The sequence below is a fragment of the Rhipicephalus microplus genome, chromosome 1 (genome assembly GCF_043290135.1).
Source record: "Rhipicephalus microplus isolate Deutch F79 chromosome 1, USDA_Rmic, whole genome shotgun sequence".
Classification (NCBI taxonomy): Eukaryota; Metazoa; Arthropoda; class Arachnida; order Ixodida; family Ixodidae; genus Rhipicephalus; species Rhipicephalus microplus.
The window spans coordinates 300,367,254-300,381,312 of record NC_134700.1 but is presented as its reverse complement, the minus strand read 5'-3'; the positions used below and the strand labels follow the sequence as shown (position 1 = coordinate 300,381,312).

The 14,059-nt window shown below is 45.9% G+C and overlaps 1 protein-coding gene across 1 annotated transcript in view; it reads right to left on the bottom strand.

The window, feature by feature from the left end:
* Positions 1–14,059, bottom strand: part of LOC119159459 (beta-glucuronidase) — a 96,619-nt gene that overhangs the window by 69,480 nt on the left and 13,080 nt on the right. Inside the window, exon 2 of the mRNA XM_037412221.2 lies at positions 2,121–2,375. Coding sequence (XP_037268118.2) covers positions 2,121–2,375 — 255 coding nt within the window. The remainder of the gene's footprint in view (positions 1–2,120; positions 2,376–14,059) is intronic.

Here is a 14,059-nt window from a genome sequence, read left to right as displayed (position 1 = left end):
AAGGCCGTTTAACACGACAGCTTAACACTCGCACGGACCTTACACGGATTTCGAGGGCAAGTCCTTCCTGCGTTTCTTCAATATTCTGGTAGTGCGTATTCCATTTTTTTTTTTCGTGTGCGTATACCCAGTTTTCACAACTGTTGCCAGCTAAGACGTGCAAGGTAAATATTATTTCACGAATGAAGGATATGAATATCATAAAGATGGTAGCGGATTGAAGATACATTCGCTTTTGTCACACAGCAGTTTCAAGGAAAAAAAATCTTTCTTGTGTGATGAGCAGAGTTTCGATATTTCCGTAAAAGGTTGACTTTGGTGCTGCTTCATTTGCATGCACTTTGACTTGCAGGTATCTTGGTAACTTGCGAATTAAAACAACAAAAATTTTTCTTGCTGCTGCAACGCGTTGGCCTATTGGGGTTTTCCCCTTAGTAGTCATTAATCATAAGTGATCCGGAAAAATATTCGGTTGTTCAATTATGCCATATTTTATTCCTTATGCAAAATTTTCTAATATTCGCGCACCCCAGATGTTTACAGAGCACGGTGCATACGCAGCTCGTCTTCGATGAGCGTGGAAGCGTGGAAGCGTGGATGCTTTTCTAAAAACCACACCTCTCCTAAATTATCAGAATCCACTGGGAATGCTTTTCTTTTTGTCTATATGTGTAGTTGCATGCAGGACAATTTCACTTCTTATTTTTACTTAAACCGTGAGATAACACAACTGCTTGGACATTCGTTGCACTCCTAGAATAAAACTAAAAATGCCCTAAAATAATTAAGGTACCTTTCTTAGCTCTTTCCTAGATTTCTTTAGCTGCTTTCACGCGGCCATCTAGCTAATTTGTTCTGCTACATTTGGCAACAATGCATGTCAGTGACGAACTTACAAGCTGCTTGCCGTGCCTTCATTCAAAAACTTTGGCTGCACATACACACAGTATCCCTTCTTCTGTCTCGCTCTCCGTAATACGTGTGGTGCGCATCGCCTGGACTCCTGAAAATACCCTCTCCATGGTAATAAATGCCTTCATGCGGTCGCCCGAGTTCTGACCATCCGGACACCATTGGAGGAACTGTCCAACCCGGACGACACATCGACAAAATTACTCAACTACAACGCCACGCTGGAGTACTACCGATAGAGCCGTTAGGCATATCCTCATCCTCCTTATCCTTCACTTAACAGAGCAGATGCTGTCACTTGGCAGCAACTTCTGACCAATTAATTTCCGTGCCTCTACGTGCTAAGTCGCTTCCATACGACTTTACCTCTTCTACTGCCCCTTCTGCGGATGTGTACCGACAGTGTACCACTCCACGTAGGAATACTCTGCCCCACGAGGAGTTCCTTCCCACCCCGTCCCCACCCCTTCCTCTTGGGAGTCAGTACTGCTCAGCTTACGCCGGCAGGAACAGCAGCAACTGGTCCTGTGCGCTCACATGGTCACGCAAGGCAGTGGAGTCCGAGACTGAGGGCCCCACCTAACCCACCTCTGTACATTCAACAACATATGTTTTATTTTGCAGCAGATGAACCACTCTCTCGGTATGGTCGCTCATAGGTGTCCGCAGGATATCTTATTAGGGGTGGCAAACCCATTCTGCACCTTGACTTTGGGAGGAGTGGGGCATTGGTTTAGCTAATGGGGAGAAAGGCCCCTCTCTTCCCTCTATTGACGCCCATGCGGTCGCCTACTAATTAGGTGTCTTAATTAGAGCCTGCATCTAACCACCTGTTTATGGAAGAGGTACTCAGCCTCACATTAGGTGCACCACCGTGTGTTTGCGCATAGCACCACGTGACAGACGAATCCCTGGCGAACACTAGCGCAAACTGTTTGTCCGTTAGCATATACAGATTGGCCGCAGCGCCTGTCACCGTCGGGCAGGCACCATCACTGCGGAGAACCCTGTGTATATACAGTACTAAGTGATTATGGCTCAAAAGTATGTGACAAGGAAGGTGATGAGTACTATGGACAAGATGATTTCTGGCAAACGTATTGTAGTGAGGGCAATTGAATGTTACTCCGTTCTATATAGTGGGCAGCGGAAGAAGCAGTTGCATCGACAAACAGCAGTTGTTCTCCCAATAAGGTATAAGTACTCACTTCTGCGGAAAAAGGCAGGTGGCCGCCTACATGAGACACTACGGGCTCCCCGTTCAGGTAGACCCTAGCCTCGTAGTGGACGCCGCCGAAATGGAGAAACACGCGAAGTCGTCCGACATCACTATGTTGATCCCAGCGAGCCGGCGAGAAGAACTCCACGTCGTACCATACCCAGCCGACGAAGTCGCGCAACGCCTTGCTCTGCGTTATGTCGTTGAAGCTTGAAGGAACGGGCATCGGAATCACCGGCCCCGTCTGCAACGAGAAGGAAAAAGCATTTCCTATGCATGCTTATTATTTGCGCTGGCGCGCGCTTGAATACGAAAGTATGCGATGCACGTCTTGAATATTCCGCGACAGAGTATACACGATTCAAGGTTTCAGAGAATAAATGAGAAGCTATAGTCCTGTAGACCAGTGTGATTAATTGGTGTTTAGTAGGTTAGTATACGTATATGCTTTTGGCTGCACGGATAGGCATACCGTCAAGGCAGAAAAGATAAGCGTGCCTACATATATATGATGAAAGATCTTTGCCACGAGACAATTAAGCGCCATATAAAACAATGCATGTAACGTTTTCCTACGTGTATCATCGCTCTCAGATTACTAGTGGGCTTTTTCTTGCTTGGTAAGTTGAGAAATAAATGTCATTGCTTTATGCCGCCTTTCGCCCCGCCGCGGTGGTCTAGTGGCTAAGGTACTCGGCTGCTGACCCGCAGGTCGCGGGATCAAATCCCGGCTGCGGCGGCGGCGTTTCTGATGGAGGCGGAAATGTTGTAGGCCCGTGTGCTCAGATTTGGGCGCACGTTGAAGAACCCCAGGTGGTCGAAATTTCCGGAGCCCTCCACTACGGCGTCTCTCATAATCATATAATGGTTTTGGAACGTTAAATCCCACATATCAATCAATCAATTTATGCCGCCTTTCTTTTACTCGTACAAGACATTAAAAACGGTGACAGGGTATCTGTACTGTTTGAGCCAACAGTCACTGCTTTTGGTCATGTAGAACGCCAATAATTCACTAGCACCACCTAAAACTATACCCGCAGCAGGAAAGCTTGTGTGGGGGGCTAGTCGGAACATGCTGCAGGACTTCGTTTTGGAATGTGAAAAGTGACGAGAGGCACAGCGCAATGTGTCGCATAAGAAAGGAACGAAGAGAAATACTGTTGGAAAGCATTCGCACACTTGTAGCAGTACGAGTACTTTGTTACTCGACTCTGTGAATAGGTCTGCTGCCGCTGTATCTTGGGTCAGACCACGAAGCGCGCGGCATTTATTGGCGCCCAAGGAACCACTTATGGACCGTTCACATCGCATACTAAATGTTATCACTGCTCTAACGTTTCCACTCCAGCAGAAATGTATTTGCGGCATAGCATATACAGCTCTTTCACCATGCTTGGCTGTAACCATGCACGGGTCATTGTGCCAAATCACAGTCGCAAAGTTTGTTATTAGCACTTGCAAGAACTAGTGCTATAACCGTCGAACGTGGAATGATTGAAATCCCAAGTACGTTATCGCGTGTTTCTTAATATTATTACATGAGTATGTTTACATTTCACCCTATTGAAATGCGGCCGTGGCCGGCGTTCGAACCTGCACCTCGTCCCTAGCAGAGTGTTGCCAAGGTCACTATATATAAGCTATCCCCCTGCCCTACCTGTAATGTACGATGAAACGCTTTCGATGCCCATCGACTGTAATGTATAATTGTCCGCAGAAGCGTCGAGATTGTACTTACTAGTCTCACAGGTAACACTTTGTCATAAAATTATTATATATTTATGGGCTGTGTAAAAAGACGAGAGCCTTGGAGCTTAATCATGCCGCACTTGGTTTGCTGCCCTACTCTGGGTGACGGGGAAACAGGCTGATTACAATAAAGAAGGGTGAATTAAAGTATAGGTCCGCACGAGGAGTCAATTTATTAGTTTTGTCCAGTGCTGTTCGGGAAAAATGACGTGCGAATATTACACTGAGCCTATAACATTTCCACTGCTTAAAATGGTGCAAATAGTTTTTTTTTTGCATTCTCCTAATAAATGTGTATTTGTTTGTTCGCATTACTTCGATATTCCCATACGCACAGTGATGTTGACATCTGGACATTCGATCAACTGAGACGCTCGTAACTGATAAGCGACACTTTTTTTGGCATTGCTGTAATTACGAGGTAAGGAAGCAAGAGATTTGCACATTCGTTGATGCAAACACGTGGAATACTCGTCTAGAAAAGATGGGAAAGGTTCTTCATCCTGAAAAACCAATTGTCCCTGACTTCCGAGTGTCTTGCCTGCCTTCATATTATCAGTACATAACGCGTTGTATGTATTCAATAAAAAAGAACGAGGCCTGCAAAGGTGTCACACTATTATCGAACAATACATTTCGCATAAGGGCTTTGTTATCACCATCTTTTAGTGGGTGAATATGATTGGGGCAGCAATCCGCTTTTGACGCTATTGTGGTGTACAGATAGGACGAGTGAACTGAATCGCTTCCTGAAATCAGAAGAACTCGCTGTTAAATAAAAGAAAAAAATGTGTCAGGTTCTGTGCGCCTATCCAAGCTTTTCCGGAACAAGATTTCTGTTAACTATTTAGGTTCAAATCATAGACGAGGGTAGTGCTCCCCATCTGGGACGGTGGGAATTTGGTGAAGTGGAGATGGGTTGGGTGTAAGTTTCATAGCACCCTCAGATAGAAAAGCACTGGGGTGCGCACAGGGTTTAGGGGCAAGCCCTTCCTGAAGTGGATTCCTGCACACGCTTATGCTTTCCAGAAAACTGCGCTAAGAAACAATGGCATATGCACACGTGGGAAACATGCAGGCCAGCATGAGTGTTCTCAGAACGGCCTGGCTTCGGTCCTCTGCGGGGATGCTGGGCCACCGTTACGACAACTAGCCCTCATGACGATGATACATGGCCTGTAAGCAATGACGGGACAGGCCCGACATTGTGAAGTTAAGGGACAGGCTTTGTGCCCGAAGAGTTTGGGAGAAGATTGTAGCAAGCCTCCTTCCCTATTTCCGAGTTTTAACTAGATATATAATTCAAGTTACTGTGTGTTTTTTTTGCGATATCAGTCAGGCGAACAGTCTTGGCTGGTTTTTGCCGCCGCCGCCGCCGTCACGCACCATATGTTTCCTATGTATACGTATCTATACATAGGAAAACTCAAGAAAGAAAGAAGAAAAAGTCACACGTGCTCGGCACTGTTGTGCAGCGGCCTTGCCGGTAACTACCGGCAATCTTCGTTCTGTGTAAAGCGACATTCCCAAACGGCTTCAACACAGTAGAGGTGCAGTGAATTCCGCTGGGCCGTCGGTTCACTCGTCAAGACCCCTTTAGACACGCCTGACCGATGGAATGCCCCGAAGGGGCAATTACAGTCTGAGTTGGGGCCTCCTCTGCGTTGCTCGGGTCCTCGGCTAATTCGGGACAAGGGGCCGAGCATCTGGGCTTGGTCCTTGAGAACGTTTTTCATATTCCTTGGTCTACGACCGTGCCGTGGTGCATTCTTCGCGGCCTGTCAGGAGCTAACAGCGCCGGATGAGTCGACTCTACCCGTGGGGTTCCAAGTCATCGCACCATGCCAGTTGTGCCATATTGACCCTCCCTGTGCAACGAGGTCTGCGTGCATTTGGCCTTTCTTAGAAAAAGGCAAATTTGCCTGTTCGAGGGTGGAGGGGAGGAAGATGATCCTACTGGAGGGTTCTGGACTCAGTTTTTTTCCTTGCAAGAAATCTTGGGAAGAAGGCGAATATAAAATGCGAGCACAGAGACGCTGAGGTGTGCTTGATTGGTTTCATATTGTTCAGGTTACCCTAAACATGTAAATACTGTACACAAACGCTACTTTTTACTAACTCCAGTGCCGCTACTCGTCTTCTGAGTCTCGGATGGCTCCAGTCAGGACCCCGCTACCCAAGGTCGCCACATTCATGGACGTGGTGGGATGTCCCGGCACCTCTTTCTTAACAGTGGATGGCAGCTCGGTGGGATCAGCCAGCGTCAGGTACCCTGGTTTGGGGAGTGCTTGAAGTTTATTTCTCCTAATTCCAGACCTAGCTAGCCTTCTCTGTTAGCAGTTTTTGGTGTTGTAACTTTGTGGGTCAGCCAAGAATTGAATGATTCGACTGGATAATTTCAGTAGAGGGTAAACGAGGCAGAGTGAAGTGTCACTACGGACAAGTTCATAAGGCGGGGCCTTCGGCACGATCTCTTCCAAGAAAGAGGCTGCACTTGCCGACTCTCGAACGGCGCACAGCGTCGTGGCGACACGATAGCTCACCCTCCGACTAAGAGTGACAATACCTGGCCCGTCGTTCCGCTAGTTGTTTGAAGATCGAAAAAGCGCCGCTCCCTCGCCAGCTCAAGCGCCAGTAGCAACAGCTCGTCCGCCAGCGGGAGATTTGACCTGAGGGTGACCAGCTGCACAGGTTGCCCGATGTGCCGTTGTGTGGTGGCGTCTTCCAGGCCACTACCAATTACGCCCAGCCAAGGATTCTTTCCCGTTTGTTCCTCGTAGCTCTCTTCTGGGAAAAACATTCTTACACACCACCGCCGGCACGAGGGAGCACCCTGCCCGTACTGAGACAAATCGAGGTCAAAAAATCCTCCAAAATAACCTTCCTCGAGTAGTATTACCAAACACAAAGCAGCAATCGGAACGTTTCTCCAAGCTTTCGCCGAAACTCCCAATCCCGATTCGAGAATATTCTTCCTATTAAACTGCTTTCAAGAAAAACTCCCAAGTGATGCCCCCCGTGGCACACTTGTGTGCTAGCGTGAGTAAGCTTCTGTAACCTACCAGGCTTCATACTCATAAAATTAAGCCTTTTGCTTCACGCTATCTTTTAGTTCCCAAAATTCTCTGTCGCCAAAGCTAGTCGTCAGTTCCCTCAGAGCTCACAAAGAAACAACCGTCATGCTGCACCTGCATCAGGAATATTCACATTACACGCCATTTACCCGATCTTGCGGACCATGCACGCAGGGAACTGCAGTTACACTCAGTTCCAAAACGAAGAAAGCTTGTGCATGATGTGTTTCCCGCTCGAGATGACGGAGAAGCTGAGACAATTTGTAATGACATTGTCAGAGGGTTCGAACAGGGACACACCCAGTTCGGAATCGCTGCCGTTGCACTCCACACACGAGGAACCACTCCACCACACGTCCATGTTATACACGAATGCAGCTGGAGCAACGGCACATGCCAATGTGCTAGCTTCACTAGCTTTGTCAGACGACCGAATCGCCCGTCAATTTGGTCTACAACACCAGCCAATGGGACCTCTGCAATCTCGTCCAGTATCTCAATAGCGAACCCAGACTACCGATTTACCTTAAAGTGGGAGGAACCGATTGGGATGACGACATTAGACATGAAGTTTTGGGACAATTCTAAGGTCCTGGACACGAGCCTGGCCGAGTTTTCGAAATGCTGCACCCGAAACTTCCGCATGCAGTTGCATGTGACGATGCCCATGGAGGTCAGAGGAGTGGTGGAAACGCTGACAAAGTATGCGCAAGAAAGGGTACAAAGTGCCAAAAACGTGCAAAAAGAGCGCTGGAAGAATCCATCTACGACTGGTTACGCGAAAACTCCGTATCGCCGTTGAGCAACATTGTGCGCACCCCCACGTGGCTGGCGGACCCGGTCTTTCGGTTTATTCACCTGGACGACAAGCACCTTCAACGAGCCATCCAAGTGTTTAATGATGAGATGTGTTCGTACTATACCCTCCAATTCATTGAAATGTACAAGAACGCGCAGCCTCTCTTTGACGCCCCACGTGGCGACCTCGCTACCTTTTACAGGATATGCCCTCGTCGTTTGATTCCATGTAGTAACTTTTAAACTTTCAGTTTCACGGCATCCACGAAGAAGTATCGGCCTTTGTAGACAACTTTTACAGCCTGGTCGAGAAGGTGGTCTACAAGGAAATTGGTTGCACGGAAATTGTGTCCCCTCCGAATGCAGACAAAAACTTTTTTTTGATCCTGTTCTTTCATTTTACATTAACCGCGGTACCATTTGTAACATTAACCACTACACTAGCTTTCCAATACAGGACACCATGGGCCGTCGCATCCTGGTATGGAATGAGCCATACTGTGAGTCTTCTTTTTTTGATACTGTAAAAAAATTTTTTTGGTGGTAACGTAGACCCGGGGGCTGCCAAGTACACTGCTGACCAGACCATTTCCAGGACACCCGTCATTGTGATCTTAAACAACTAAGTGTTTCGAGATGACGAGGCCTTCAACCACCGCATGTGGTGCTACAAGTGGAGAGCATGTCCTCCACTGAAGAAATACCAGAAAATTCACCCGATTGCCCTGGTGCTCATTTTTGGATACGTTTGTCCTGGAAGAAACATACGCCGCCACGCGTCAACTGGATCAATTAACAGTTTTTGAACCTAACATCCTGATTGATTGATTTGTGGGGTTTAACGCCCAAAAACCTAACATCCTGAGTATTTTGTCAATGCTTTGCTTATTCCGACTACATTGACAACGACAAACGCGACAGATGTCAGTCAGTCAGTCAGTCAGTCAGTCAGTCAGTCAGTCAGTCAGTCAGTAAGTCATGATTTATATGTCGGGTTTAACGTCCCAAAACCACCATAAGATTATGAGAGACGCCGTAGTGCAGGGCTCCGGAAATTTCTACCACCTGGAGTTCTTTAACGTGCACCGAAATCTGAGCACAAGGGCCTACAACATTTCCGCCTTCATCGGAAATGCAGCCGCCGCAGCCGGGATTGGAACCCGCGACCTGCGGGTCAGTAGCCGAGTACCTTAGCCACTAGACCACCGTGGCGGGACAGTCAGTCGGTCGGTCAGTCGGTCGGCAGAATCGAAAGTTGGGCTAGTTGGGTGTGCATGGTATAACTGTCAGTTCAAGCGTACGAATACACAAAAAGAAATGGAGGACAAGCGCTTGTCCTCTCTTCCTTTCTGTTTATTCGTGCGCTTGAACTGACAGTTATTCCACACAGTCAGTCAGTCAGTCAGTCAGTCAGTCAGCCAGTCAGCCAGCCAGCCAGCCAGCCAGCCAGCCATAGTCAGTCATAGCCAGTCATAGCCAGCCAGTCATAGTCAGTCATAGCCAGCCATAGCCAGCCAGCCATAGTCAGTCATAGCCAGCCATAGCCAGCCAGCCATAGTCAGTCAGTCATAGTCAGCCATAGTCAGCCATAGTCAGTCAGTCATAGTCAGCCATAGTCAGCCATAGTCAGTCAGTCATAGTCAGCCATAGTCAGTCAGTCATAGTCAGCCATAGTCAGCCATAGTCAGTCAGTCATAGTCAGCCATAGTCAGTCAGTCAGTCATAGTCAGTCAGTCAGTCATAGTCAGCCATAGTCAGTCAGTCAGTCAGCCATAGGCAGTCAGTCATAGTCAGCCATAGTCAGTCAGCCAGTCAGCCATAGTCAGTCAGTCATAGTCAGCCATAGTCAGTCAGTCATAGTCAGTCATAGTCAGTCAGTCATAGTCAGTCATAGTCAGTCAGTCATAGTCAGTCATAGTCAGTCATAGTCAGTCAGCCATAGTCAGTCATAGTCAGTCAGTCATAGTCAGTCATAGTCAGTCAGTCATAGTCAGTCAGTCAGTCAGTCAGTCAGTCAGTCATAGTCAGTCATAGTCAGTCAGTCATAGTCAGTCAGTCATGGTCAGTCAGTCAGTCATAGTCAGTCATAGTCAGTCAGTCATAGTCAGTCAGTCAGTCATAGTCAGTCAGTCAGTCATAGTCAGTCATAGTCAGTCATAGTCAGTCAGTAAGTCAGTAAGTCAGCCATAGTCAGTAAGTCAGCCATAGTCAGTAAGTCAGCCTTTACGATTGGCTTTACGACGCCGCTTCCGTCTAGGCTTCTTCTTAAAGGAACACTGAACAAAATTTAGAGAAACTGACGAAACTATGAATTTCCAGTCGGAAGATGACACTGTTCCCATAAACGGAGTATATTTTCAGTATTTTTGAACAGTTAGCCTTGTGCGAATTTTCGCTTTCTTGCACTACTGCTGGACAAAGAATTTTCGCTTTGAAATTTATGCGCGGAAGTTGCCGCTATAAGCGAGGGTGAGAAGAAATAAATCGCAACGTTAATCTCTGGTTTTCAACGAGAACATACGCGCCGAATTAGGGTCCCTAAAAGAAAACCTGAAATTCGGCAGTGATACATGCGATGAAGTGAAGGAAATAGGCACCAATATCAAGGCACAAAGAGCAGAAATTAAAACACTTCAAAGCCGAGAACCATCGGCTCAAAAAGAAAGTTGAAGAACTTGAGCATTATCAAAGTAACAATCTTGAGATAAAGGGTGCGCCTTAGGAACTTGACACAACTGGTGACCAGTAAAAGAGCGAGGGATTGTGGGATGCACCGTCTGCTACCGGCTTCCGGTTCAAGAAGAGTAGACGATGGCCAACCGCTTCGCCGCAAGCCTCAGATTATTCGGGATTCGCGCGCACGGCCACCCGTTTATCTTCGTCCTGATAAACCATGGTCGGTTGTTCAGCCGTTGGCTGCTCCTACTCAAGCGTGAAAGGCAAACGCAGCTATAATTCCCATTGAATGAAGAAAAAAATATATGAGGTGGGCCACTGCTGTGAAGAGAGCCACAGCGACAGGTAGCCTTTGAGTACGGAACGTTGAAGCCAGAGTGTGCGAAAACCATTTTATCACAGGTACGTGTGTACTCCACGCTAAAAAAAAAAGCATACGCATGAATTAGCTGTGAATATTATATTGAGAAATAATTTGTCGCTTAGGCGCGCCTAGCAAAAATATTATGGGAACGTTCGGGCGAAATCTACCTGCCATACGAGATGAGCACCGGTCATTGCACCCATATACATAACAAAAAACACGAAAGCTTCACACAAGAGTAAGTTTACACGGAGCGCTGGACGAGTCCATTTGCGTTTATTTTGGTCAAACTGTGCGCCAGGATGGCACCCAAAGGAAGTGCGTTAGACAAGCGCAGGGTTTCGATTATTCAGCGCCGTCTATGTCTGACTGTATTCTTTATGTGCTACCGTGCCATGCAGCTTGACCAATATCAGCGTTTAAATAAGCATCTGGCTTCGACTAAGAAATAAATCTTATAGCGGTGCGCTGAAGGCTAGAAAAAATATCTCAACGTGCTCGATAAGTTTGGCGCTTCATGCCGATCAACTGACAAGTTCGGCCGGAGCAGCGATCCCGAAATGAACACTTATCACACTGCTACAGTCTTCCCCATCCCCTGAGATCTTTAAAATGGTGACTTTTTATCTGCAGTACCATATCATACAAGGAAAACTGTTTTCCGTATCGACTGATCTGCTAGCAAACATGACAGCACCCCAGAGCAGCATAAAATCATTGCACATCCTTTTAGTGTTACAAAAAAGTTTCCGGACCGTTCATGGCTTTCGTAACTTGTCATCGTCACAGTCATGGTTGGCAAAAAAAAAAAAAACTTCTAAAGCACAGACATTGCAGGGTGAGGTGCTTTTTTCTAACGGAGCAGTACAAAAATGCGCGCATGCCACTGCTGACCCGTGTGGTGCGTCCAACCGGAAGCCGTCGTATCCTACAGTTCCCTGCGATTGCCCATTCTACCGGTCACCTACTGTCGTTGTGAAAACGATAGGCGAGCTTGTTGGAGAGCCAGTATCTGATAACGACATCGACATCTGTCGACGGCAAAAAGGAATGAACGAAATATAGTTGTTCGGCTTATATCAAGCAAGAACAATGCGTTGCTCGCAGAAGCAAAGAAACAAATGATCCTTTCCACTCACCTTGATTACTTGGGCACGGAAAGTGTCATCTACGTTAACGAGCACCTGACGCGACAGTACAAGCAGCTTCTTCGTGCATCTATAGCAAAAAAAAAAAAAATCTGCAAAGGGGAAATTCGTATCGTCAAGTGGGGAGAAAATTCTTGCGTGCAGAGATGAGGCGTCTGATGTAATCCGAATAACAAGCGTTGTTAGATCTCGTTAGGCAAAGGATGGTGAAGGGAAATTTTTCCCCTAATTGAATTTTCGTGAGTTCACAATGTCGGCTCTACCAAAAACAATTCCTATAAAAATGAAGGCTCCTTTACCGTACTGCTCTCAAATCTAAGAAGTATTAGGAGCAAACACGAAGCGCTTGGTGTACTTATGAGTACTCCACAAGCGGACATCGATGCCATATTGTTTACAGAGACATGGCTGTGAAATAGGGATATTTCCCCCCGTGTTCACAAATTATAATGTAGCGCTCCTGGAACGTACAGGAAGGGCTTGGTAATCCAGCAGCGCAATTTTTTTTTTTCAAATGCTTGATGATCTGTCTGTGAGTAACGGTGTCATAGAGTGCCTAGCAATAGAAACAAATTATTTTTAATTGCCGTGGTATAAGACCCCCAAGTGGATATAAGTGACATTTTCTCGGTCATTTGGAACAAGTTTTGCATTGTTTTACTGAAATCCAAAAACCATTTTTTTATCACGGGTGGCGTAAATATCAATATGATAAGTGAAGACGTGTGTGTACTTGATTTTAAAAACCTTGTAGCATCATATGGAGCTCAAAATGCTATTTCAGATTCTACCCGTATTACTACCACTAGCTCCACGTCACTGAACGTATGTATAACAAGCCTAAATATAGCGTTTAGACTGCAGGCACAATATGCTCAGGCTCAAGTGACCACCTAACAATTGACACTTCTACAGAAAACCTGTTGCGTATACATAAAGTCTCAAATGTCACTGAGTTTAGATGTATCAATGACGATTCCTAGCGAAATTTGCTGAATTGATTGAACAGACTGACTGGTCACCTGTGTGTACGCAAGGCAATCCAGATACTGCATATGATACTTTTATAGCTACCGTCCTTGAGTGTTACAATACTGCTTTTCCGATACAACAAATTAGAACATGACAAACTAAGAATATGAGACCATGTATCAACGAGGAGCTCTTAAGCAAAAAAACACGCCTTTTCACAGATTTCTTACTATATTGAATTACTGCATGAATTCAAGCAATTACGTAACGAGCTAAATAGCAGGGCTGGGGTATCGCGATACTAGAGCATCGCGATAGTTTTTTCAGGAATACTTTTGAGTATCTGTGCTGCTGTGTCGAGATAATTTTCAAAAATGTACTTGTATCTCAGCAGTTAACTCTGTAATGGCCACGAACAGTTCTGTATTCCGAAAAATTGCGAAAAAACGCTGACTGTTTTATTCATATTGTGCAGTTCATTTTAGAAAAAGTAGCAATAAAGCTTTGTTTCAGGCATAACCTAATTAGCAATAATTGGAGATAATTTATTACTATCGTATAACATGTGAGTCACTGTACCTTCTTCATAACGTGAAATATGCAATAACTGCTTATTGTGACAGCAACAGTAGCCTTTAGTAGCTTTATTGAGGTATTACATTTAATGTATACAGTGGGCATTACAATACTTTTACGTTGTATCGCCCGTATCACGATACTATCCAGGACACGGAAATATTGTTACTTTTTTTTCGAAAATAAGCTAAGACGTTTTTCAAGTGGGGTGAAAAATTCTGCTGCGATCTTTGCAGTCCGCGGCGAGATATTCAACCACCATTTCTACATTTCTGCTGAGGGCGAAACTGACTCCTACCTTCTTGAAAGGGAGCTAGTCGCTTTGCTACCTGCGTCCCATTCTGCCCTTCAGGCAGAACTGGAACGTGTTTGAATGATCGCCTACTTGAACTTGCCAACAATGTTATACTACCATTTTGAATTCCAGCAGTAATATTTTTATTGTGAGGAGCATCGTATACTGCACAACGGATACCAAGCAAGATTGTTGTTTTTAAAAGTGTGTTCCATCATGCCAATTGAACGAGCAGTGCTTTTTTTTTCTCTCTACTTTCTTTTCTTTTTTTTT